The sequence below is a fragment of the Torulaspora globosa genome, chromosome 7 (genome assembly GCF_014133895.1).
Source record: "Torulaspora globosa chromosome 7, complete sequence".
NCBI lineage: Eukaryota > Fungi > Ascomycota > Saccharomycetes > Saccharomycetales > Saccharomycetaceae > Torulaspora > Torulaspora globosa.
In genome coordinates, this window is record NC_050733.1 from 500,892 (window position 1) to 524,725 (window position 23,834).

A 23,834-nucleotide genomic window follows, 5' to 3' on the forward strand; every position below is an offset into this window, starting at 1 on the left:
GCTCACCGCCAGGTGCTTGAGGTAAAACAGCTATCAAAATGAAAAGAGCATTAGTCCCAGCATATAAATCATCATATAAAAACGTACGCTCTCGCTAAAAAACGTAAGGAATTAGGAAAGCCCTCTTGGTTCCATACTTCTTGTTTTTCTTCTGAGCCCATAGGTACATTTGTGTCATTGAGACGGCAGTAAAGATTAGCGAGAACAAGTTGAGTTTAAAAATCAGCGAGAAGAAAATCCAGGCCCACGACTCGAACGTGTAGTTCGGAGCCACCAGTAGGGAAAACATCCCGCTGTTTATTGGCACACGTTTTGTAGTGTTTCCTTTCTTCTTTTGCGCTTCACCCCATAGGCGTAGTTTTATGTGCACATAGAAGACCCATGATTCCGCCAGTGTGAACAAAGCCACCAAGGAGCCCAAATTGTTCAGTCTGAGGGCACTATAAGCCTGGAAAAGTTTCGAATCATCAAAAATGAACCCATATCCGAAATATCCAAACGCGATGGCTCCGTTCAAAACCCAGTAGTGGAACGAGTTCTTGAAAATGTTGAACAACGGCATAGTGCTTTGCGAGAACTGATGAACAAACAGCGTTTCGAACTCCCTCTTAAGGTAATGCGCCATAATCAAACTGTACGCCAGTTTGTTCATGAAAGGATTGTACGGTTTCGAGCGACTATGATATTTCTCAACCAAAGTTGGGTTCTTAGACAACAGGTATACCAGAGAATGGACCAAGATCGGGCCGAGATACTCAACGACAAACACGAGTCTCCAAGACACTTGCGGCCCCAGATCCTTCACGTATAATTCAGTGTCCTCCAGATTTGTTCCTTCTTTAAAAAATGCATCGGAAGTAATCGGAACCTGTTTTCCCTCCTTGACATAAGTCAACCGTAACCTATTTGTATTCAATGACCTGTTGTTCTTCGATATATCATTCAAAACCGGTTGTAAAGCTAATCCGTCAACGTTCTCCAAGCGAGTATCCTTCAATGACTTCGAACGGGACTTTATAACAATTGGCATTCTTTTAGAAACACAATTAACTCGCTAATAATCTCACTTCCTGATCTACTATCTCTCCAGTGGTTATCCTTTAACTAATCAGTTGAACCTTTATTTTATCGAGTTGGAAATCTTTCGTCAATGATGATTTGATGGAATTTGAAAAAAAAAAAAGCTTTCTTTTTCGATTTGAAAAATTTTCTTCAATTGGCTTGAGTACTAAGCTCATCTCATCTCTTAACGACTTTAGATCGAGGAGTCGATTCAGCTAAGCTTTGCTAGTGCTTTTGTTCCTGTTCAGTTACTGTCAGTCGGTACAATTGATTCCTAGTGTGTCGCCTGCGATTGAGATTACGTGAAGTTTTCGGCGATTTACCCCATAGCATAATCAATCAATAATGTCATTCAGACCAGGTAGTAGAGGTGGTGCCCGCGGGGGCAGAGGCGGTTTCGGAGGCAGAGGCGGTGCCAGAGGTGGTGCCAGAGGCGGTTTCGGAGGCGGTTTCGGAGGCAGAGGCGGCGCCAGAGGTGGTGCTAGAGGTGGACGTGGTGCTCCAAGAGGTGGTCCAAGAGGTGGTGCCAGAGGCGGCCGTGGTGGTCCAAGAGGCGGTGCAAGAGGAGGCGCTAAGGGCGGTGCCAAGGTTGTCTTGGAACCACACAAGCACGCCGGTGTCTACATTGCCAGAGGTAAGGAAGATCTTTTGGTTACTAAGAACATGGCTCCAGGCGAGTCTGTTTATGGTGAAAAGAGGATTTCTATCGAGGAACCTTCGAAAGAGGACGGTGTGCCACCTACCAAGGTTGAGTACCGTGTCTGGAACCCTTTCAGATCCAAGTTGGCCGCAGGTATCATGGGTGGTCTAGACGAACTTTTCATCGCTCCTGGTAAGAAAGTGCTGTACTTGGGTGCTGCCTCCGGTACATCTGTGTCCCATGTCTCCGACGTCGTTGGTCCAGAGGGTGTTGTCTACGCCGTTGAGTTTTCGCACAGACCAGGCAGAGAGCTGATCTCGATGGCCAAGAAGAGACCCAACGTCATCCCAATCATCGAGGACGCCAGACATCCACAAAAATACAGAATGCTCATCGGCATGGTCGACTGTGTGTTTGCAGACGTTGCTCAGCCGGATCAGGCTCGTATTATCGCCTTGAACTCTCACATGTTTTTGAAGGACCAAGGTGGTGTTGTCATCTCCATCAAGGCCAACTGTATCGACTCCACCGTGGATGCTGAAACCGTCTTTGCCAGAGAAGTACAGAAACTACGTGAGGAACGTATCAAACCTTTGGAACAGTTGACTTTGGAACCTTACGAAAGAGATCATTGTATCGTCATCGGTAGATACATGAGAAGTGGTGTGAAGAAATAGACGCAAAACATGTCATTGCTCAGTTTTCTTCATTCTTGCGCCAGAAGGCCTTGTAAAATAGATATTATTACTGCCATTATCATCTTCAGATGTTATAATCGAAGTGTATAAAGCTTTTTGAACTAAAAGTCGGAACGAACTTTAGAAGAATTGGTATTATGATCACAGTGGACGGCGATCGCCTTAGCAATGGCGGTTTACAAACGCCATCGGAAGGCATCTTGATAGAGGCAGGACAAGTATTGTGAATGGCAAAGGCCAGCTAGATGACTTGAGCCATTATCCGGGTGTCAGATTGCGTATTGATTTATTGGACGGGCTTTTCAGGAGTCGAAACGAATAAAAATGACTGAGAGGGGGGATGTTACGCCGGATGAGCCTGCTGTAGGGAATCGTAATATTGGTCGGTCCGTTATACTGATTGAAAGCGACTCAGATGATGATGGACTAACCAACAATGAGCGCCGCTCGAGAAACCTGGCTGTTAGTGGGCCTGGTGTTCTAAATGAGGTAGATGGTCATGGCGCTTTGGGTGGAAACGAAGAAGACGGTGACGATGATCTCAGTATTTTCCGAGAAACTGGTAGGCAGGCTGATTCCGATACACATTTGGACGCTGGAACCGAGTATATCGACCTTGAAAGAGAGTCTGTCTCCGGTGAAAACGACAGAAATAGCCAACTTAGGATGATGGCATATGACGAAGGACATAGCACACCGGCTGCCGATAGCGGGGAGGGTGGCAGGGATGATGGTTTGATGATTGTGCAGGAGCGGCGAGCTGCTCCCGCTATACGACTTAGCGTGCCAGGCAGAGGTTTTATGGAGATAAGTGCAAGTCCTTACGACAGGCCAGTGAGGCGATCTTTCGAGAGACAGGAACATTACCGCCAACTGCGGCATCCTGGTCGTCGGAGACTGCGAAGAGCGGCCGAGCGAACCGGTCAATCTCGACGTCAGATACCTGAGGACGACGCCGAGGATGACGATTACCGCCCAGCATCTGTAGGAAGGCTGCCGACTCGATTGATCAGGCGACGCCGACAGGAGTTTTTCAGACCACAGCAGGGCCCCTATGGCGGTGGTGATTCAATCTTGGCTGAGTTACGGGCCAGAATCGATAGCTTTTCGCCGGACATTAGGAGCGCCTTTACTCATGCTCAGACAGTAAGTGAGTTCAGATGCATACTTCAGAGCGTGGATCCGCTTATGTGGCAGGAGTGCAACGGCGAGTTGGAGCAACTATACAACGCTTACAGGGCAAGGATGAGCATAGTAGCAGCAGATCAGGCCAGCCGTGTTCCAAGAGGCTCTTCACAAAGCGAGAATAGATCATTCCAATATGTTGGCCGCGTTGGGCCTCTAGGCCTACACGTTGATATAAGTGGAGGGCTGGGTGAGAGTTTAACTAACTATCTGCTAGAGAATGAGCCCGGCCGGTACGCCATGATGGCCTATCCAGGAGCGGTTTTCGATGAGATGGACGAGGAAGCGCGGACGCAAAGCATAGTCAACGCTATTCAGGAAAGAGAAGAAAGAGAGCGCGACATTCGAGTAAAGAACTTTTCGGAGAAGAGCAGGCCTCAAGAGGAGAAATTTTTACAAAAGTGTAGGGGATTACCTCAAGGATACAGTGCATCGTTTAACACCAAGATACCACCCACGATGGAGGTGACCGAAGACGGGAAGGAGCGAACAATGATGGTTGACGATAGAATCAGAGATGAGTGGGAAGAGGTTGCCGTTTGCTGCCTCTGCGGTGTCGAACTCGGAGTTGGCATACCTGACGACTTCGAAGGTATGACGAAGGAGGATCGCGGCGCAACATTCCAGTCGCTGACAGCGAAGTACGAATTCCACTGTCCCTATCAAAGCCTTACCCGTCCGACAAAAGTCGACCGAGATCTCTCGAGGAAGACGTTCGTTGCTCCCTGCGGACACACCTATTGCGGCCGCTGTGTGGTGAGAATACGCAACGCTGGGTCACGCTGCAGCAAAAAAGACTCAAAGAAGAAGTATGCCGGCCTCAAGGGCTCATCCCATCCAGATAACTACGGACCCAAGACGTGTCCCGCGACTCACTGCAAACAGCCCATACGATCGCCAAAAGCAAAGATGCGCGAGGCCTTCCTGTAAGCCGTTTGCGATTAAAAGAACATAGTATTAAAAAATTAGTAGTAAATTGTTCCGTAAGTAGAAAGAGCCCAGTCTTTTGCCGCGGCCAAAGAACATGATTAGAATAGTAAATCCAAAGTACAGCAGATACACATAGCCATCAAGCATGCGGTCAGACAGTCCTCATTACCGCTTCTGGGAGGCTGCTGTTGCACATATATAGGCTGTTGCTGATGTGGCGGCTGTTGCTGGTAGTATTGCGGATGCTGTTGCTGCTGATATGGCGGCTGCGGATACTGCTGATACTGTCCTTGTTGATAATACTGCTGTTGCTGCGGTTGGTGCTGCTGGGGATGGCTGAAAACCCCTCTTTCGTTCGAGCTGCCTTGGCCTGGAGGAGGCGCACCTGGAGGAGGCGCACCTGGGCGAGCAAACTGTAAGAAGATCTAGTTAGTAAAATCTCGATAGCATACACGTTAGCCTCACGAACGGCTCCCACATACCGTTTCCTTCTTCTCACTCTGTGAGTAATATTCGTTAGCTGACATTCCACAGCTATTCAACGCTTATAGCCCTCCAAAACTGCATCCACCAGCACCTTTTACCAAGTTCAACCTTGTTCAACCTTGTTCTAGGAGATCTCCCTTGTTCCTTGGTATTACGGGGGGCCCTGAACATCTCCGTCGATGATGATCTGCACTCAGCCTCCGCCAAAGCACAATTTTAGAGGGCAAATAAGCCCTGATCCAGCATAAACGAGATACAATAGCTATTGCTGCGGGTTGATCGTGGTGTCCAAGATCACCAAATGAAAATCCAAACTATCAGGCGTTTTTGCATTGGTTTTTGCATTTGCATTGTCTTGTAAAGCTGCCTTGAATGGCAGGTTCGTAGTCAGCGAGGCCGTGTAGCATTGGAAGCGCGAGGAAAACAGCTAGTCTTTTTTCCTGTCAGTTTAGCGATAGAAGCAGTGGTGAAAGCCATTGCGCGTTGCTCTGTATCGGCAAACGAGGTTGTCGCGTCGAGGCCGTGGTTCGAGGATTTATCACACTTTTTTGCCTTCATTTTGTGTTTGTAGTTCAGTTGGCTGGATTGATCTGGAGTTGATTGCCGCCTGATAGAGAAAGCGAACTATGGTGCTGGTACCTAGGCGATATGCTAAGGCGTTGAAGCTGACCGCGATTCTGATACTGTTTTGTGTCTTGCTTGTTGTAAGCAACAAGTTTATGGATAGGAGTCTTTCTGTGTCGGAGTACCGGGAATATCTGAAGACATACTTGGAAATAGCTCAAAATGGGAAGCCAATGGAGGCGCCGTCGTTGGATCAAACTGGAAGGACGACACACGATGGGAATGGGCGGTTGAAGAAGTTTTACGGGCAAGTTTTTGAACTCTTGAAGGAATACTCGCCGAGCGGAAAATCAGCGAGAGAGTACAGTAAGCGGTGTAAGCTGGAAGGAGATATTGGGTTTCGACCAGAAAATTACAAAGATTGGTACAAGCTTACCGGAGAGGAGTTATCCTCTTGCCTGCTCATGTCGGGGTCTGAGGTGGAGAAGCTGAAAAAGAGCCATGCCGGCTACGTGGAGGCGCTGGACGGCTTTGTGCTGCCCAAGGCGTCGTACAAAGGCCGAGGCATCGTTACCGTGGGCGGCGGTAAGTTTTCTCTGATGGCGCTTCTGGTTATAAAGACGTTGAGAAACCTGCATACCACTTTACCGGTGGAGGTGTTTATTCCTCCCAGTGACGAGGGCGAGGCAGAACTTTGTAATGTGGTTCTGCCTCGGTATAATGCCAAGTGTATCTTCCTGTCTGATATTCTGCCTGAGTCATCGTTGGAAAATTTCGAATTTACTGGCTACCAGTTCAAGTCGCTGGCGCTGATAGCGTCCAGTTTCGAAGACGTGCTGTTTTTAGACGCCGACAACTTCCCCGTGAAACCACTGGATCACATCTTCGACGAGGAACCTTACGCCTCTACAGGGTTCGTTTTATGGCCCGATTTTTGGAGAAGAACGACTCAGCCAGTGTACTATGACATTGCTGGTATCGAGGTGGACAAGCGGAAGCGCTCACGTAACTGTTTCGACGACCTAACTCCACCGGAAGTGTACACTCCGAATATGAACGACCTGTCCCAGGTGCCGTTCCACGATCTGGAGGGCGCTATTCCGGATGTCTCGACCGAATCTGGCCAGCTAATGATCAGCAAGTCTAGACATCTGGGTACAATCCTACTTGCTCTCTACTACAACGTTAATGGGCCAAGTTGGTACTACCCGATGTTTTCTCAGAGAGCCGCTGGCGAAGGTGACAAGGAAACGTTTCTCACAGCTGCAAGCTTCTATGGGTTATCGTTTTATCAAGTAAAAAGTGCCACAGGCGTTGAGGGCTATCATAGGCCGGACGGAGAAGGGTTTCGCGGTGTCGCGATGTTGCAACACGATCTCAATCAAGACTATGCGCGCTATAAGGCTGCTGCAAAAGCCATCGCAGCCAAATACCAATCGAATACGGCAATCGAATTTGACAAATCTTACTCTCTACAAGAATTTTACAACACATATTTCGGTGCTAGTGAACCAAAGTACCCCAACGAAGTCGACGTCATGTTTGCCCACTCAAATACTCCAAAATTCGATCCCTATATGCTATGGAAGAATCAAGATCTGATCTACCAGAAAAAGCACATCCGATCATACACCGCACTGAGCAAAATAAACTACTATGACCTGGAACTGGAAAACTTCAGAGCCATGAATCAATACCTATGTGTCAAGCGAACTTCTTTCAAGTATCTTGATGAGAAAGTAAACGGCCCGGAAGAGTGGGCTTCTATGTGCGAATATATCAAAGATCGGCTGACCTTCTTGGAGGCCACACACACCCAAGCAGTGTCGCCGTCTAACTGACATCTCCTGACCTCTTGACTACTTAATCAAGTGTATACCTCTAACGCATACTATTCGTTATGGCTGTCGCGTGTGGCGCGAACTTTCGCATCTCGCCCGACTGAGCGAAGCCTCAAGCTTGGCAGTGAAACTTTAATACACGAAGAAATGTGCCATACTCAAGGCTCTCTAAACTCTATTGACGATCCCACTCACTCTGAATAAGGACTTACGGTCACTATAGTTTCTGCGAAATGGCCGTGTCTCTAGGTAAAAGAAATCTGAGAGTCCTTAGCGTTACAGCACTGCTCTTACTGTTAGTGTTCTTCGTTGTGCAAAACGCGAATTCTATCACCTTTGGCGAGGAGCAGGCTAATATCCCCACTTCAGGTGACAAAGCTGGCTTAACTTCCGCCGGTACAGCGGTACACAACAGCGGTGAACTAGAGGTAAACGCAGAAACGAAGAATAAAGGCGAAGAAAGCACTAAAGTGAACGCCGAGATCGCCAAGATCAAACAGGAGGTAAAAAATGGAGCCAGCTCTCCTGAAGACGATAGTATCAGTCGAAAGGGAGCGAAGGGAAGTGACGCTTCAGGCAATGGTGCCAATGCCGAATTTGATCCCGCAAAGGAATACACGATGATCTTGGGACACTCTCCCGTGATCATCTTCAGCAAGAGCTATTGTCCATACAGTACCAGACTGAAGGAGCTTTTGAAACAGGGATACAGGTTTACGCCAAACTACGTGGTCATCGAACTAGACATGCACAACAAGGGAGCAGCGCTGCAAAAGTACATAGAAAAGCAGACGGGAAGAGGCACTGTTCCCAATCTCATAATCAATGGCAAGTCCAGAGGTGGCAGTGATGACATCAGGGCCCTGCACAACAGTGGAGAATTGCTGGCTAATCTCGTCGAGTGGAGTGAGGGTTCTTACACCGTGGAAAAGATAGAGAAACCTTCCAATAACTAGAAACGGTTTAGCTACTCAAATCCACTTAAATCGGACTTTGACAGATTATCAAACAACACAAGTTAGGACGTGTAGATAGCTATGAAACTAGATTCAAGATTCGTACTTTCGGTACTTGCGGAATATGATATCATCAATGCCGTTGAAGCTGTATCGCTAGACTACTACTGTTCCACTGTTTCTGTGGCGCAAAAAAAAATGCTTCCAACCAGAGTCGAACTGATGATCTCCACATTACTAGTGTGGCGCCTTACCAACTTGGCCATAGAAGCTCTTTTTTGTCGAAGAAAGCTTTGTTCTTCCCTTATCACCTCGCACAACCGTCAGCTACTCACTCGAACTTGTCACTTATAACTCATAAGCCTTGTTTGGGTTTGAGCTTCATTAGCTCAACCTCTGCTTGTATCAGATCTAGATACAACAATAAGAAAAATCTCATCTTCTACTGATAGTCGCTCTACTTCTGCCCTAACACATTCAAAGCCTGGTCATCTTCTGGCGTTGCAGAACTTGGCATTCTAAACGCTTCATAATTTGCATAATCTAAGCAACCATGTGGGTCACGTGACTGGATGCCGCCGAGCAATTTCAAACTGCCATTAAAGACTACGATCTTCTGCTTAGGGAATGGTTTCCGAAGCAAGCGGAATCCACATACTTGGCTTCAACATCTGGCCTGTTCTATTAGGACTTCTCTCCTGGGAATCGTATGGCTAAGTAAAATGTGTGGCGACGCCAAAAAAAAATTACAGGAAGCGAGAATTGGCCGACCACCACCACCTTCAATATAAAACCACCCATTATTCGAACGGATTTGTCTTAAATTTTCGATTTTAGCTTTTCAAATCAAGGTACAGGCTCAATTGAGTATTTGATTTAATTACAATGGCTTACACAACCAGACAAATTGGTGCTAAGAACACTTTGGACTATAAAGTCTACATTGAGAACGACGGTAAGCCAGTGTCCCCATTCCACGACATCCCATTGTATGCTGATGAGGAGAAACAAATTTTCAACATGGTTGTTGAAATTCCACGTTGGACTAACGCTAAATTGGAAATCACTCCGGAGGCGGATCTGAACCCAATTGTCCAAGATACCAAGAAGGGCAAACTGAGATACGTTAGAAACTGTTTCCCTCATCATGGTTACATTCACAACTACGGTGCGTTCCCACAAACTTGGGAAGACCCAAACCATGTTCACCCAGAGACTAAAGCTGCTGGTGACAATGATCCAGTTGACGTCTTGGAAATCGGTGAGACCATCGGCTACACGGGTCAAGTCAAGCAAGTCAAGGTGTTGGGTATTATGGCATTGTTGGATGAGGGTGAAACTGACTGGAAGGTCATCACTATCGATGTCAACGATCCATTGGCCCCAAAGTTGAACGACATTGAGGACGTCGAGAAATACTTCCCAGGTTTGCTAAGAGCTACCAACGAGTGGTTCAGAATTTACAAGATCCCTGATGGAAAGCCAGAAAACCAATTCGCTTTCTCCGGTGAGGCCAAGAACAAGAAGTACGCTTTGGACATTATCAGAGAAACGCACGAATCCTGGAAACAGTTGATCTCCGGTAAAGCGGCTAACAACAAGGGAATCGCTTTGTCTAACTCTACTGTAACTGATTCTCCAGGTTACTCCGCTTCTGCAGCTTCCGCTGTCCCACCGGCATCTCCTCAGCCGGATGCTCCAATCGACAAGTCCGTCGACAAATGGTTCTTCATCTCTGGTTCCGCTTAGGCTGGAAATTAGTATAATTTTATTCGTATAATATACTATAACCTAAATGCTGGACAACTGGGCCACTGCTCATCTGCGTGCGTTTGCGATGAATTGCTCGATCTTCTGCAAGTCCTTGGATCCGTTAGTTTCAACACCTCCACTGACGTCCACTCCTATCACTCCCGTGAGCGACATGGCTTCGTGGACGTTGGAAGGCGTGACGCCTCCTGCCAAGAGGAACCTAGATCCTGCTCCATCGCTTTCACTCCATTTAGTGATGGCTTGCCAGTCCAGTAATTCCCCCGTGCCCCCAGCTTCCGAGTCAAAAAGCGGCAGCACATTCGTATTGCCAGAACGCGTTATTTCAGCTACTTCACCACAATCCTGCGGAAACAGCATCCTTTTAATGATAGGTTTTTCCACTGAAGACTGGAATTCGGCCCATGATTCGTCTCCGTGGAGTTGTAGGACGTCTAGATTGTAATCGTTGGCAATTTTAGTTACTTCTTCCACGAGTTGGTTACGGAATACGCCGACCAGCTTGGTCCCGCTCTTGTTGAAGGATTTGTCATGTACCAGAGCGGATATCTGTCTAGCGACGCCGGGCTCAATAGTTCTCTTTCTATTCGGTACACAGATAATCCCGATCAAACTTGCTCCACACTGGATAGCTTTCTGGGCAGCCTCCACGGATTGCAGGCCGCAAACTTTAACGATTGGCCTATCACTCCACATTATTCTGTGAATATTTGTTAGTCATAATAACAAGTTCAAACATAGAAAACTTTTCTAAAATGTTATATAGAATTATAACGATATAAAACTTGAAGTAGATGCGAAGGTCTCCATGCCTTATCGCCGTCTCACCAGATTAGAGCCCATTTCCAGCGAAAATTTCCGTAGGCATCAATTAGATACACATAACTATAGTACAACTGCGTTTAATCAAGCGGTGAGAAGGAAAAAACTGCAGTAAAGAGAAGGATGGAATCAAAACGAATCATGATCTTTCACCTCTTAGTCTTCTGGCCAATTTGATGTCCTTCTTTTGGATGGTAACACGCTTGGCGTGGATAGCAGCCAGGTTAGTGTCTTCGAACAAGGAGACTAGGTAAGCTTCGACGGATTCTTGCAAGGCACCGATAGCAGAAGATTGGAATCTCAAATCGGTCTTGAAGTCCTGTGCAATCTCTCTAACCAATCTTTGGAAAGGTAGCTTTCTGATCAAAAGTTCGGTAGACTTTTGGAATCTTCTGATTTCTCTCAAAGCAACAGTACCTGGCTTGTATCTGTGAGGCTTCTTAACACCACCGGTAGATGGGGCAGATTTTCTGGCGGCCTTGGAAGCTAACTGCTTTCTTGGGGCCTTACCACCAGTAGACTTTCTTGCGGTTTGCTTGGTTCTTGCCATTATTGATCTATTTGTAAGCTCTTGCTTTGGTCGAGTATGAGAAACGCAAGAAGAGAGAAAAAGTTGTGAACCAACACCGCTCGTATTATATAGGAAACGAGAACAAAATTTTGCGGCGTTTTCTCCTCATCTAAAGGACCCAACTCTGTGTATTTCAACAAGGGGAAAAGTGCGAAATTCCTGGCACGATTTAACTATGTGTCGTCGCGAAATCCTGAGCATGGGTCGGCCGTTCTTATTTTTTCGTCACTCGCCATAGTTAAACCGTGCCACGAATTTCGCACTGCAAAGCCGATGGGAAAAAAGAGGAATGTTTTCGCCTCTTTTCTGTATGGATATTCGCCATTGCCACTGGCAGAACTGAATGAGGGATATCGCAGAAATGTACGATCCCGCATATATAAGTAGCCCCTGACTTCAGTCAAATATCTTCGTTTTCAATTCTAAATATCTTTGTAAGCAAACAAACAAATCAACTCAATTCAAAACAATACTCAAGAATGTCTGGTAGAGGAAAAGGTGGTAAAGGTCTTGGAAAAGGTGGTGCTAAGCGTCACAGAAAGATTCTAAGAGATAACATCCAAGGTATCACTAAGCCTGCCATTAGAAGACTGGCAAGAAGAGGTGGTGTCAAGCGTATCTCTGGTTTGATCTACGAAGAAGTCAGAGCTGTTTTGAAGACTTTCTTAGAGTCCGTCATCAGAGACGCCGTCACCTATACCGAACACGCAAAGAGAAAGACTGTCACTTCTCTAGATGTTGTCTACGCCTTGAAGAGACAAGGTAGAACCCTGTACGGTTTCGGTGGTTAAGAATAAAATGCCAATAAGCTCAAAACAAAAAAAGTCGAAAGATAAGGGGAGAATTGGAAAGAGCAAGAAATCTGTTTGGATAGCCTCTCCGTTGTATATTAGTTAAATTTTCATCTTCATTTATAATGATAACGGGTTTTGTCAATTATAATCTTTTAAGTTCTCCTTACTCCATGACTACTACTAGTGTCGGTCTCTAGAAGTTAAAAATCCCTTTTTATCACGTCGTACGCAATGTTATTTAGAAGTTGAGCAATTTTATCGTTTAGTTAGAATTAACACTCTTTAGCACAACGCTTATTTCCACATTCTGGGAAACATAGATGAACTATATTAAATTACGTCCGGGTAACAGAAATGACGCATGATTCCACAAGGTGCGTTAGATAAGCCTTCTTAAGATGAGGTACATAACAAAAGGAAGACAGGAAAGGGGCTTCATGCCCCACTCGGGCGTCTATTAGAAGCAAGAAATTGCACAAGAGAGACACCTTGTGTCCGTTCGACCAGTCGCGTAGTTCTTCATTCTTCCACCTCTTGCTGAACTCATTAGCAACCTGCTCTTTATTTCTCCGATCTCTTCAAATCTCTTCGTTCGATTTTCGTCATCGTACTTCATCAAGTTTCCAGGCAGCCTGCGTCAGAGGCGGGAAGGAGAAAAAGAAAATAGTGGCGGAAAAGAAACAAGCAGGAAGGCAGGAAGAGGAACTAGCTTCCGAGTTTGAAAGGAAGTGGAAGAACAAAAGAAGAGACAGCCGAAGGATAGACAACCAGAGGAACATCTTACTGACCCATTGCCAAGTCTTAATCACAAGATATCCCAATACTTTTGTATCAAGAAAGAGGTTTCATCTCAAACAGCTTTCTCCCTATCTGAACCGATATTACGGAATAGTCGCTTTGGGGGTTTGGTTTTAACCCTTCTCTATTTTGCTTTCTCTATTATAGCATAGCTGCAACCAATCCTGGGATAATCATAGACTGGGGGACACTTTTTGAGTATTGGGAGTCTAGTTACGATACATATTGATGGAACAGCCTAGGACCCATACGAGTGCTGCCACTGCTGCCTCGACATCTCCTACTGCTGCAAAGGCTACCACTGTTAATTCAGATTCGCCTCCGGGTTCGTCATCATCTTCGTCAAGCGGAACCGGCGCCACCCAGACGGTTACGACATCAAGCAGTTCGAGGAAATCTGTTCCCTTGCCGTCTTCCGCAAGCATGACCAAGTTTCACGCTGAAGATGAAGATATAGGCTTGGAGGGCAAGGGTACCAACAGCGTCTCCGAAATGAGGAGGCCTTCTCGTGCTACGCGTTTGCGACATCATGAGGAGGAGGAGGAGGAGGAGGAGGAGGAGACGATGATGGATATTAATGATAATGATGAGAACAATGCGAATATCGCAATGGAGGGGATGCTACGCAAGGATTACATAGAGGCGCCGTCTGCGATAAGCGTTGCGGGGGGGACAGTTACGCCCCATGATAGTCAGTACATGAATGCAGATAATGATAACGATAATGAACCAACTCTTTTCAAGCAATTCGACGCCAAGACGGGACAGTTTCTACGAGGAGAAGGGGGGAGTAGAGTGCTTCGATCACTCAAGTCAACAGAACAGGCGTTCACTAACGCTTTGCGGCAACAGCCATTTCGTATCAATCCAAGTCAAACCTTCGACGCGGCGTCGCTGAAAATCCTGGTAAAGGGCAAGTTCAGATCGCACTCAGTTCCAACAATTTCGCACTCCTCATTAAAAAGACTCGCCAACTGCAATAACCATGCACACTACCATTACCACCATCAGCATCCGTCTATGGCCAATGAGGCAGGAGTGAAAAAGAAGAAAATTAGCAAAAACGCCAATGTATTTCACAGTGGCGCTGTTGGACAGGCCAACTTGCTAACGAACAAGACGGGAGCCAACGACACCAGGAAGGAGAACGTAGTAATTAGTGCTGCGGAACCTGAGAGAACACCCCTATTTGCATCACTCGCGCCGGAAGTACGTGATGAGGCCTCTGCTGCTACAGCCACCACCAGAAGCAACCCGTCATTGCGTAAAGCCATATTGTTGTGTCATCAAGCGCCGTCATCAATGCCAAAATACCAGGACTTGACGTTAGATGAAAGGGCGGAATATATAAAGACTGCGACGAGTCCTGCACCGCTACCGCCCATTAACCTACAGTGCCTGAAAGAGATAGACCTACAGGAGATCGTCAAGAATCCACAGCTGAGACATGATATTGTTTTTGATCCCCTTCTACAATTTAGACCTAATTTAGATGGGGAGAGGGGAATAAAGAAAAGACAATTAGCGGACAAGTACTGGAATGACGTGGAAAACGAAATTTACGTTTACTCTCAAAAACCAAAGCTATTCAATTATAATACAACCCGGTTGGTGCCATTGTTCAATACCCTCAGAGAAGTTTTATTGACAGTTGTCCCCCAGCGGGAAGCTCATATGATTAACAATGTCTTGGACACTGAATTGAACGTTCAGGAGCTCCTGAAAGGATCTCTGATTATGACAAGCCTATCAGAATGGCTGGCGCAATTGTTCAAACACCACTGTGCTCCAATGAGAGATTCGTGGGTGGATAAGATGAGTGCTAAGTTCAGAGAAGCTGAAAACGAGTCAGCACTCCCCAAATTGATTGATGGGCTCAGGTTGGTGTTCCAAATCCTGGAAGCGATGAAGCTCGATATCGCCAATCACCAAATAAGGATACTAAGAACCGCATTGCTGAGTAACTCTGTTGAGTTTGAAAAACAATACTTTCAATCCCTGATGACGTCGAATAAGATCAATCTGAAGTCTTCATTGGCTTGGTTCAACAAGAAGTTCGATGAAAGCGACAGTCATGACTTATTTCCGAAGGGTAAGCTGTCGCCTCAGGATATCTACAAACTGTGCGTCAGGAGCATAATAAGCCTGTTGTCATGCCGCAAGATGGTTCGCGAATACCCTACATCTTTGTCATTCGATCACGCAAGACTAATATTACTGAGGGCCGATATACGACAAATCGTTTGTCTTCTGATATGTCGCCTATTGTTCAAGCAGTTGGTTACAAACGACACTAGTATCGATAAAGAGACGAGAAATTATATCACTAGCTCATACACAACTAAACGGTTGAAGAAAGAGATTGTCAGCATCATAACCGATGATCATGGCAATTGCAGGTGGACAAAAAACACTATGTCAATTGCTATCCATCTCTGCAAAGTGATCAGCGACTTGAAGGGCGAATACCTCAAGTCGAGAGATCTTCAGGACGAAAGCGTTGCCGGTCTGACAACAACGCCCACATTGGATACAGCCAAAATAGATTTCGCCAAGTCATGGCTGTCTCGCCAAACTCAACCATTAAGCGAAGTGTATGGTGTTTTAGAGAATCGAGTCTTCAAGTCGCTGGAAGAGAGCATTATCAAGAGGTCCGGTTGCACAGTAGATGGGAGGGTCAAACAAGATTTTATCTATCTCTGCAGTAACGTCAGTGGCGAAGGTGCCGCGGATTCAGTAAACTGCATAACAGGGACTTCAACAGCAGGTGCTGATGTCATGACCCCACCTGGGGAAGGGATAAAAAGCCTGGTAGGTCTGCAAGCGAAAAGCATGAAAAACGCTCAAGGCCCTCCACCCGCAATTATAAGATCGCAAACGCCCAATTCCTCGTTGATGTCCTCCGATGATGATAACAGAGTGTTCCACGGAGTCGAGATGGACGAGTTTGACAACGTGTATCGCCATCTGTACACAGTGATCAATTTTCACTGGTCTGTGTTCGGATGTCATTATCTCGAATGTGTCAGTGATAAGATGGTGAACAGGGCTTCTCTGGTTTAGGCATTTGGTTGGGATAAGATTTAAAAATATAATATCTACGGTTTGTAGTAATAAAATTGTAGATTGTCTAACCTCTTTTTCAATCCCACTTAGGGCCTTAGGGACCACTGCTTTTCAATGTTGATTACACTACTACGGCACAACAAGCGAGCGGCAGAAAACCGCCTCAGGAAAATTGTTCCCACACAGAAGAACCCAATCAAGTAAGACAGCTATCGATTCCAGAAACCTCCCCAAATTGCCATGCGTTATCTCGAATACCTTTAAAGATTTAGGATCTTGTCTTACTCGTAAGGGCTGTTTGACTCGATTAGACTGATCGCACCCGACGAAGCGGCGTTACCTGAAGTGACACGCTTTGTTAGATCTAGGTGACCTGGAGTTGCAGCATATTAACCACGTCTTGAATCGGAAGGTCAGAATCACTTCTTCGAGCATAGATTATTGGGGGGAAAGGGTCAGATTGCACCTGTAAAGCTGCGGTTAGTACGAAATCACATAGAAGTGATTGTTCATCTTTTATGCGAATTGCTTAATGAATATGAACGCGGATTGGGGACGACCATCACCTTTAGATGTACTTAGAGATCAAAGTGGGTATTTTCCGGACCTTTCTCGTTATGATGATGCTCAAAGTCTATGCACCTATCAAGAGGAATATGAACACAAATCGAATGTAACTAGGAATCAAAGCATGCTTTCCTTCGAGACAGTTCAAACCAACCAAAGGCTGTTGGATAAATTGGACCTGAGTGTTGAAGACGAGGCTTTATTGCACCAGGCATTGAGGGAGGAGGAAGAGAATAGTCGAATTCAGGAGTTAAGAGAACAACAGAATGGCCCTATAATATGCATGCCTGCATCGAAATTTCCTTCGCTGAGAATGAAGGGCGTCATTTCCTCCAAGGATCCGGCCAGCAATATGAAAAAACGGGTGATACCTGGTTTGAGTTTGAAAGGCCATATTTCGAGCTCAGCTGTTGAGCAACATTACGTGGCTCAATCACGCTTTTCGTACCTTGCTGAGGAAGATAGTGATACGGAATTAGGGACTGAAGCGTTTGCGGCGTTGAGTTTGAGCGGGAACGAGAGAGGTCGAGAGTGGCATCCAAAAATCGTGAATTTTGAAAGCTATAGGATAGAAAATTCGAACCTCTTAAACCGCTATCCGCAATTTTTCTCGGATGAGCGACTGGAAGGTCAATATGATTCACAACCGTTGGTTAGCTCGTCGGAACCGTTTGCACAGTCAAATTATATAGTAAGCCCGAGCGCAGATAGACTATACCAAAGCGGCAGCGGCAACAGCACCAAGACGTCTTTTGTTGAGCCCGGGCAGCTTTCGAAGCCTAAGACTCAATCATCGATGGAGAGCAATTCGTCATTCATCTCGCATGCTAGAACCAAGGAAAAATCGCAAGACATTCGTAACGACACCCCAACTAAGAGCATTTCGTCTCCATCCATCGATTTGGTATTTTTCAAAGAAGTTTCGAAGGAACCACCGCCTTCCTACAAGGCACATAAGAAAAAGTCATCCTTCTCGCTAAGAAATCTCTTTAAATCGCCTATCTCTAGCAAGAGTAGAGGGTCGTTAGATACAAGAGAAGGAGCTGATGAGATCAATAGCCCGCAATCATCTGACGAGGGCTCCCCTAAGAAGCGCTCGCAACAATTGAGGAAGTTTATTCTTCCTGCCAACCCGGTCTTGCAGTTCGAGCCGCAAACACCGAAAACACCTCAAACACCCCCAAGCTCTTCGAAACAAATCAAGAGAAAAGCCCATCATTTCCGCTCTTTATCGGACTTCCACAAAGTGCCATCACCGGTATCGCGGCTCGAAATCCATTCAACTGATAAATTCGACAGTTGCAGGAATTCTCCTCTTGTCAAAAGCAGACCAAGACGGAAATTGTCATTAGATAGTAGAACGCCCGCGGTCCCGGTATCTTCGTTCAACACACGTCCACATTCTAGCCAGCAGAGTCGAAACCATCTACAATTTTACGGCCATAGAGTAGATGGATGCTCGCACGATATCAAATTTCAACATGATTTCAAGCAGAGCTCTGATTCCCAGATTAGAGCAGCAATTGAAATGAGAAATGGGGGGCAACTGGAGGAGTCTGCGAGCAGACTGCGGAAAGCCTGCCAGGCGCACGACAAGACAGCCTTTCTGCTCTACGGATTGGCTTTAAGGTACGGCTCCGGCGTACCGAGAGACTATAAGGAGTCTTTCCGTCATATAAAAGCGGCGGCTGGGGTAAGTTCGGAGGCAGAGGATATTTTTAAGTGTGATATCAATCCCTTTCAGCTGGAATCCAGTGGCAACATCCCTAAAGTAGCACCTGAGCCAATTGCACCTGCATTGTACGAATGTGGGATTGCATATCTGAAAGGTTACGGACCGGACCATCCAAATGAACTACACGGCCTGAAATACCTAGAAAAAGCTGCATCTTTGGGCCACATAGATTCAATGTGCCTGAGTGCAACCATTTGGTCCAAAAAATCAGCAACCAGAAAGAAAGATATAGCAAGAGCAGCATGTTGGTTTCGTCTAGCGGAAAAAAGAGGTGCTAACCTGATCGGTTCTCAATGGATACACAAGGAGAAGTATAAGAGTTAACACTCATTGAATTACAGGCCCACACACCGCGTTCCACAAGAGAGAAATCTATGTAGTTACCTATTAATCAATCTCACCTGAAGCTTTCTGTGATGTCTCTGAAGACCAACTCGATAGTGGTGAATTGGGTTCCCACATGGCCCTTCGCGTTACTCGGAAATAGTAAACGCGTGTACAGAACAAAAGATGACATCCTTGAGAAGCAACATTAAGCTTGGTAGAAATAGACAACTTGCTAGATAAGCGTTTAACAAGAGTATCATTGAGCCTTTGAACATCTAAGCAGCGGAAGTCAACTGACCAATGAAGGTATGATGGGGGTTTTTCAGCCCAAACACTGCCAAGAAATGTTCTTTCACTGAACGGATGTTACTAACTAAATACTCCTTATAGTTCATTGATGAATTGGATGTAGAACGAGTCAATCAAACACTGAACTTTGAGACGAATGATTGCAAGATATTGGGCGCATGTGATATATTCACAACAAAACCTGTAGCCTCTGATAAGAAGCTGTATAAGACAATAGATCATCATTTGGAATCGTTATTGCAAGAGAATGAAGGATATAATGCTGCGCTACAACAGCAAGCTATATTGGACTCAAATGGTTCCTTATCGGGGACATTATCGGATAATCACTCAAATGACTTCAATTCGTTCTGGGAACAAAAGAGGCGGATGTCTGTTAGTGAAAACCAAGGCAATAGTGGCCCTAATAACAGCTTAAATGGAGTGGCTTTCAAAAGCAATAAACTAAATGATCAGAACTTGAAGGAGCTGGTTCACCACGGCGACTCTGGATACCTTAGCTCTTCATCTACAGAATCATCCAGTCGTGTCAAAGGCAAGATTAGAAGGACCAGCAGTGCAAATAGCTTCCAGGGTAGCAGGTCATCTCTTGGAAGGAGAAGATCTTCCGCTTACGAGAGCAATATAAACATAGGTCCATTTGGGCCCATCAATGAGACGGCGAGCCGGAGAACATTTGCATACTTGATTGCTATTTTGAATGCTTCGTATCCAGACCATGATTTTTCGTCTTTGGAACCTACCGATTTTATTAAGGTTTCGCTCAAATCCATGATATCAAAATTCGAGAACTCATTATATTCTCTGGGGAAACAACCTGAAGCATGGATGTGGGAGGTGATAAATTCCCACATGGACATGTCAGATTGTGTGATTTACCAATATTCTCCGGCAAAATCTTTTATGGATGACGAGCCCGGCCACCTCTGGAGTCTCAAGTGGTTTTTATTCAATAAGAAGAGAAAGCGTGTGGCCTATTTGTATCTGACCTGCCTAAGATTAAAGCGCTCTTCTAGCGATAGTATCAATGATGACGAGGATAAAGATGCTCCTCAAGCAAAGAATAAAAGAAGATTTACAATAGAAGATGACATCAGTCGATTTGAAGGCGAATACGACTTGACTTATGACGAAAACGCTATCGAAGACGATGAAGACCATGTCATTGAGAGTGAGAAGTAGACTAATGAATTTTATGCTCCCTTGCTGAATCCTCTTCGTTTATTCGGTCATTGAAACATCGATCATGAGCAAAGTTGATCTTTGCGATATCAACCCGTTTTTCAAGATGCTATGAGAGATCGCCTTGTAATAGTATACCTGGTAAATGTTCCTTTACTGTTGACATTTTTTTTTTTGCTTCCGTAGGTTCGTTCAGTTATTCTCACTCTCCAAAGTGACTCTTATTGTTACATAAAGATATCCCTAACTGTATTATTGGGCTTTCAAGCCGTTAACGTCTCTACACCTCTTCTGCTAATAGCGAATGATGTTTGATCCTGTTCTGCATAAGCAGAGAAAACGACCTTAATCGTTCTTCGTACTTGCCAAAAAGCTGACGGATCACTACCTTTGTAGAGATGCAACTCTCCACGTTTGATGAGTTGCGAGGCTTTATAGACTTTACGCAGAAGAATGCGCGTCGAGATATGATTAGCCCAGGTTAACCCCAGATTAGGAACATGCTGATCGATTTTTCGTTTTCGTCTTTTGAAGCGATTAGTTTCTTTCGGCGGCTCCTTGTTAATTGCATTATCCGGCAGCTTTCTTTTGTGGGCTTGATCTTGCGCATCATTTCCGTTCTTTATTGAACTCAAGACCTTATTCCACTCATGCTCAATAAGATGTGCATCCTCATCATCCGACAGGATATTATCGAAATGATTGTTGGCTACGGCACTAGTAGAAAACCCTGTACGGGGGTCGTTGAATTTCTGACGAAACAGGATGGTTGAATCTTTCCAACCAACCATCCAGCCAACCTGGTACTCGTAATCCTCTACTTGCTGTGGAGCTAAAGACGCACGATCGGGCAACGGCTTGTCGCCCACCTGATTTGCAACTACGATGGCCAGAGAATGTTTATTAGCCATCTCCAGTAGCCTTTCAGCTAGCCGATCAATGTAAAACTTATTATCTTGTGACTCCCTGAAAGAGTTGCTCCGTAATTCTACCCGAATATGATGCGAAATTGAATCAATGATGATGAGTTTTATAGTGTCTTTATTCTGCTCAAGCAGTATTGGTAGCTGAACATCAAGGATATGCTCTTGAGAAATTAAGTCATTGCAACTTACGGTAAAGATATTATCCTGAGTGACACCGTTCTCCTTGAACTCCTGCCTCGACGCAATCATATCTTGCAACCTCTGAGTCGGAAGATCACCCTCAGTCGTTATATAAACGCATTTGCCTTCCAGCCCTCCCATAGCACACGGCAGTTGAACAGCAAGAGAGAGCTGCAGGAGCAATTGAGACTTCCCCGTAGAACTTTCTCCGTATATTTCGGTTATTCCATGAGTATAAATACCTCCACCCAGGACTCGATCTATTCCCACATCTGCGGATGAGAATGGCTTCGGTTCTCTGCATTGCTTAACCAATTTCGGCCGTGAGGCTAGTAATTGCTTCTCAAAATCTGCTGAGAGCAAGCCCTGAAACTTTATAACTTCGTTGATTGAACGCTGCAAAAGTCTTGCGAGTTCCCTGGCGCCCACTGTTAGGAACTCCAACACCGAGACCTGATGTTGCCGGCTCGCTTCTAACAAGGCTGTAAACTCCTCGAAATGCAGCAGCTCACTCTGGGGTAGTTCATCATACAGATCCATTAGCTGATCGGATAAAGAGATTTGTCGGACAAGTAGCGCCTTCGCGATCAGTTATTAACTTATTGACTCAGGCGATTGATGCGGCCTGGTTGAAGTTTCGCGTCACAATGACAGCAAAGATTGCTATCTTTTGCTCATTGACATATATATACGGTTGTAGCTAAATTCTGTTGGGTAAGTTACCAATGGTAACTGTTTTAATAATCGTGTAGTCCTCGAGACCGTAAAGGGAACCTTCCCTACCGAAACCCGATTCTTTGACACCGCCGAATGGGATAGCAACGTCAGAGAAAATCCCGGTATTGCAAGAAACCATACCTGTCTCCAGGGCTTCAGCCACTGTGTAGATTTTATCAACGTTCTTAGAGAACACGTAGGATGCCAACCCGACATTTGTATCATTTGCATAACCTATTACTTCTTCCAATGTGTCGAAGGAAAAGATAGCGCACAATGGACCAAAAGTTTCCTCCTTAGATACCTTAGCTGAGTGAGGAACTTTCGTCAAAATCACCGGAGAATAGAACGTTTCTCCGATCTCAGGCAAAGGGCCACCTTTGAGGACTACCTCGGCACCTTTCTCAATTGCGTCTTGCGCGTGCTCGTCCACCTTTTTAATGGCTTTCTGATTGATCAAACAACCGTGAGTGGTTTCCTCTTGTAGGCCAGGGCCAATAATAAATTTCTTAACTTTACCAGCTAGTTTCTCTGAAAACTCTTCGATGATGCTTGATTGGACATAAAACCTGTTAGCGCAAACGCAAGTTTGGCCGAGACCCCTAAATTTGCAAGCAAGAGCTTGCTCGACCGCTTCATCGATATCCGCATCTTCGAAGACGATAAAGGGCGCATTTCCACCAAGTTCGAGAGACAGTTTCTTCATCGTGGAGGCCGACTGTTCCATGAGAATCTTACCCACGTTGGTTGAACCAGTGAAGGTGATTTTCTTTACCTTTGGCGACTCACATAGCTTCAAACCAAACTCCGGAGTCCTTGTATGAGAAAGAACCAAATTAAAGCAACCTCTAGGGAATCCTGCCTTCTCGACCAGATAAGCAAGCGCCAATGCGGACAGAGGGGTTTGAGAATCAGGCTTCAAGACGATCGTACATCCCGCTGCAAAAGCCGGCGCAACCTTTCTGGTAATCATTGCGGATGGGAAGTTCCAAGGACAGATCATCCCGCAAACCCCAACAGGCTGCCTTATAGTATAAGCTCTATTCGAGCAGTTTCCAGGCTGAATAGTAACACCATAGGACCTAACAGCTTCTTCAGCAAACCATTCAAAATAAGAGGCGGCATATTTGATTTCACCACGAGCTTCGCTCAAGGCTTTACCATTCTCCCATGTAAGAATTTTTGCCAAGTCCTCCTGGTTCTCGTTCATAAGATTGAATAAATTTCTCAGCCAAGCAGATCTTTGTCTGGGCGTGGTATTCTTGAAGGTCTTGAAAGCATTATTGGCAACATCAATCGCCTCTTCCACAGCACTGATAGGCTGATCTGGCAACTTGGCAATAACTTTCCCAGAGGCCGGATCAGTTACTTCAAAGTATTCTGAAGCCTCCTTGATCCACCGACCGTTGATAAAAGCGGCATCTCTTAATAAATCTTTATTTTTCAAAACTGGACTAGGAGTCTCTTTTGCTGCCATTATTTGTATGATTGGGATTTGAGCAAACAATCATATTGGTAGATAAGGAACGAACCATTGAACTTCCCTTGGCAGAACAAATTCTTTTGGCCCTTTATATTCTTCCAGGGTCACATTATTTGCTATACGACTTTGCTTGATTTTACCTTCACTTCTTGTGCACAGCTTTAAAGGGAACCCGACGTTCCCGCGCGGACATCTCGGCTTGCTAAGCGGCATGCCAGGCGGCAT

The 23,834-nt window shown here is 45.6% G+C and overlaps 15 protein-coding genes and 1 non-coding gene across 16 annotated transcripts; 9 read left to right on the plus strand and 7 right to left on the minus strand.

Moving 5' to 3' along the window:
* Positions 1 to 94: 94 nt before the first annotated feature.
* TSC13 (trans-2-enoyl-CoA reductase (NADPH) TSC13) lies at positions 95 to 1,030 on the minus strand (the record flags this gene model as incomplete). The annotated part of the gene is made up of 1 exon (XM_037285204.1): positions 95 to 1,030. The coding sequence occupies one exon, from the start codon at positions 1,028 to 1,030 to the stop codon at positions 95 to 97; it is 936 nt and encodes a 311-aa protein (XP_037141100.1).
* A 377-nt stretch (positions 1,031 to 1,407) lies between these two features.
* NOP1 (rRNA methyltransferase NOP1) lies at positions 1,408 to 2,379 on the plus strand (the record flags this gene model as incomplete). Its single annotated transcript, XM_037285205.1, has 1 exon — positions 1,408 to 2,379. The coding sequence occupies one exon, from the start codon at positions 1,408 to 1,410 to the stop codon at positions 2,377 to 2,379; it is 972 nt and encodes a 323-aa protein (XP_037141101.1).
* A 345-nt stretch (positions 2,380 to 2,724) lies between these two features.
* Positions 2,725 to 4,515, plus strand: SLX5 (SUMO-targeted ubiquitin ligase complex subunit SLX5; the record flags this gene model as incomplete). Its single annotated transcript, XM_037285206.1, has 1 exon — positions 2,725 to 4,515. The coding sequence occupies one exon, from the start codon at positions 2,725 to 2,727 to the stop codon at positions 4,513 to 4,515; it is 1,791 nt and encodes a 596-aa protein (XP_037141102.1).
* A 98-nt stretch (positions 4,516 to 4,613) lies between these two features.
* Positions 4,614 to 5,042, minus strand: HG536_0G02910 (uncharacterized protein; the record flags this gene model as incomplete). Its single annotated transcript, XM_037285207.1, has 2 exons — positions 4,614 to 4,928; positions 4,998 to 5,042. The coding sequence occupies 2 exons, from the start codon at positions 5,040 to 5,042 to the stop codon at positions 4,614 to 4,616; spliced, it is 360 nt and encodes a 119-aa protein (XP_037141103.1).
* A 585-nt stretch (positions 5,043 to 5,627) lies between these two features.
* On the plus strand, positions 5,628 to 7,406 carry MNN2 (alpha-1,2-mannosyltransferase MNN2; the record flags this gene model as incomplete). The annotated part of the gene is made up of 1 exon (XM_037285208.1): positions 5,628 to 7,406. The coding sequence occupies one exon, from the start codon at positions 5,628 to 5,630 to the stop codon at positions 7,404 to 7,406; it is 1,779 nt and encodes a 592-aa protein (XP_037141104.1).
* A 233-nt stretch (positions 7,407 to 7,639) lies between these two features.
* Positions 7,640 to 8,362, plus strand: HG536_0G02930 (glutaredoxin; the record flags this gene model as incomplete). The annotated part of the gene is made up of 1 exon (XM_037285209.1): positions 7,640 to 8,362. The coding sequence occupies one exon, from the start codon at positions 7,640 to 7,642 to the stop codon at positions 8,360 to 8,362; it is 723 nt and encodes a 240-aa protein (XP_037141105.1).
* A 199-nt stretch (positions 8,363 to 8,561) lies between these two features.
* Positions 8,562 to 8,634, minus strand: HG536_0Gtrna9T. Its single transcript has one exon. It is a non-coding gene; the product is annotated as a tRNA-Thr (tRNA).
* A 613-nt stretch (positions 8,635 to 9,247) lies between these two features.
* On the plus strand, positions 9,248 to 10,111 carry IPP1 (inorganic diphosphatase IPP1; the record flags this gene model as incomplete). Its single annotated transcript, XM_037285210.1, has 1 exon — positions 9,248 to 10,111. One exon carries the CDS (start codon positions 9,248 to 9,250, stop codon positions 10,109 to 10,111), a length of 864 nt encoding a protein of 287 aa, XP_037141106.1.
* Positions 10,112 to 10,180: 69 nt separating this feature from the next.
* Positions 10,181 to 10,828, minus strand: TRP1 (phosphoribosylanthranilate isomerase TRP1; the record flags this gene model as incomplete). The annotated part of the gene is made up of 1 exon (XM_037285211.1): positions 10,181 to 10,828. The coding sequence occupies one exon, from the start codon at positions 10,826 to 10,828 to the stop codon at positions 10,181 to 10,183; it is 648 nt and encodes a 215-aa protein (XP_037141107.1).
* A 265-nt stretch (positions 10,829 to 11,093) lies between these two features.
* On the minus strand, positions 11,094 to 11,504 carry HHT1 (histone H3; the record flags this gene model as incomplete). Its single annotated transcript, XM_037285212.1, has 1 exon — positions 11,094 to 11,504. One exon carries the CDS (start codon positions 11,502 to 11,504, stop codon positions 11,094 to 11,096), a length of 411 nt encoding a protein of 136 aa, XP_037141108.1.
* A 500-nt stretch (positions 11,505 to 12,004) lies between these two features.
* On the plus strand, positions 12,005 to 12,316 carry HHF1 (histone H4; the record flags this gene model as incomplete). Its single annotated transcript, XM_037285213.1, has 1 exon — positions 12,005 to 12,316. The coding sequence occupies one exon, from the start codon at positions 12,005 to 12,007 to the stop codon at positions 12,314 to 12,316; it is 312 nt and encodes a 103-aa protein (XP_037141109.1).
* A 1,029-nt stretch (positions 12,317 to 13,345) lies between these two features.
* Positions 13,346 to 16,180, plus strand: SOK1 (Sok1p; the record flags this gene model as incomplete). The annotated part of the gene is made up of 1 exon (XM_037285214.1): positions 13,346 to 16,180. One exon carries the CDS (start codon positions 13,346 to 13,348, stop codon positions 16,178 to 16,180), a length of 2,835 nt encoding a protein of 944 aa, XP_037141110.1.
* Positions 16,181 to 16,715: 535 nt separating this feature from the next.
* Positions 16,716 to 18,809, plus strand: DSF2 (Dsf2p; the record flags this gene model as incomplete). The annotated part of the gene is made up of 1 exon (XM_037285215.1): positions 16,716 to 18,809. One exon carries the CDS (start codon positions 16,716 to 16,718, stop codon positions 18,807 to 18,809), a length of 2,094 nt encoding a protein of 697 aa, XP_037141111.1.
* A 303-nt stretch (positions 18,810 to 19,112) lies between these two features.
* On the plus strand, positions 19,113 to 20,303 carry MAF1 (RNA polymerase III-inhibiting protein MAF1; the record flags this gene model as incomplete). Its single annotated transcript, XM_037285216.1, has 2 exons — positions 19,113 to 19,118; positions 19,203 to 20,303. The coding sequence occupies 2 exons, from the start codon at positions 19,113 to 19,115 to the stop codon at positions 20,301 to 20,303; spliced, it is 1,107 nt and encodes a 368-aa protein (XP_037141112.1).
* A 263-nt stretch (positions 20,304 to 20,566) lies between these two features.
* RAD57 (putative DNA-dependent ATPase RAD57) lies at positions 20,567 to 21,949 on the minus strand (the record flags this gene model as incomplete). The annotated part of the gene is made up of 1 exon (XM_037285217.1): positions 20,567 to 21,949. One exon carries the CDS (start codon positions 21,947 to 21,949, stop codon positions 20,567 to 20,569), a length of 1,383 nt encoding a protein of 460 aa, XP_037141113.1.
* A 160-nt stretch (positions 21,950 to 22,109) lies between these two features.
* On the minus strand, positions 22,110 to 23,603 carry UGA2 (succinate-semialdehyde dehydrogenase (NAD(P)(+)); the record flags this gene model as incomplete). Its single annotated transcript, XM_037285218.1, has 1 exon — positions 22,110 to 23,603. The coding sequence occupies one exon, from the start codon at positions 23,601 to 23,603 to the stop codon at positions 22,110 to 22,112; it is 1,494 nt and encodes a 497-aa protein (XP_037141114.1).
* Positions 23,604 to 23,834: the final 231 nt, after the last annotated feature.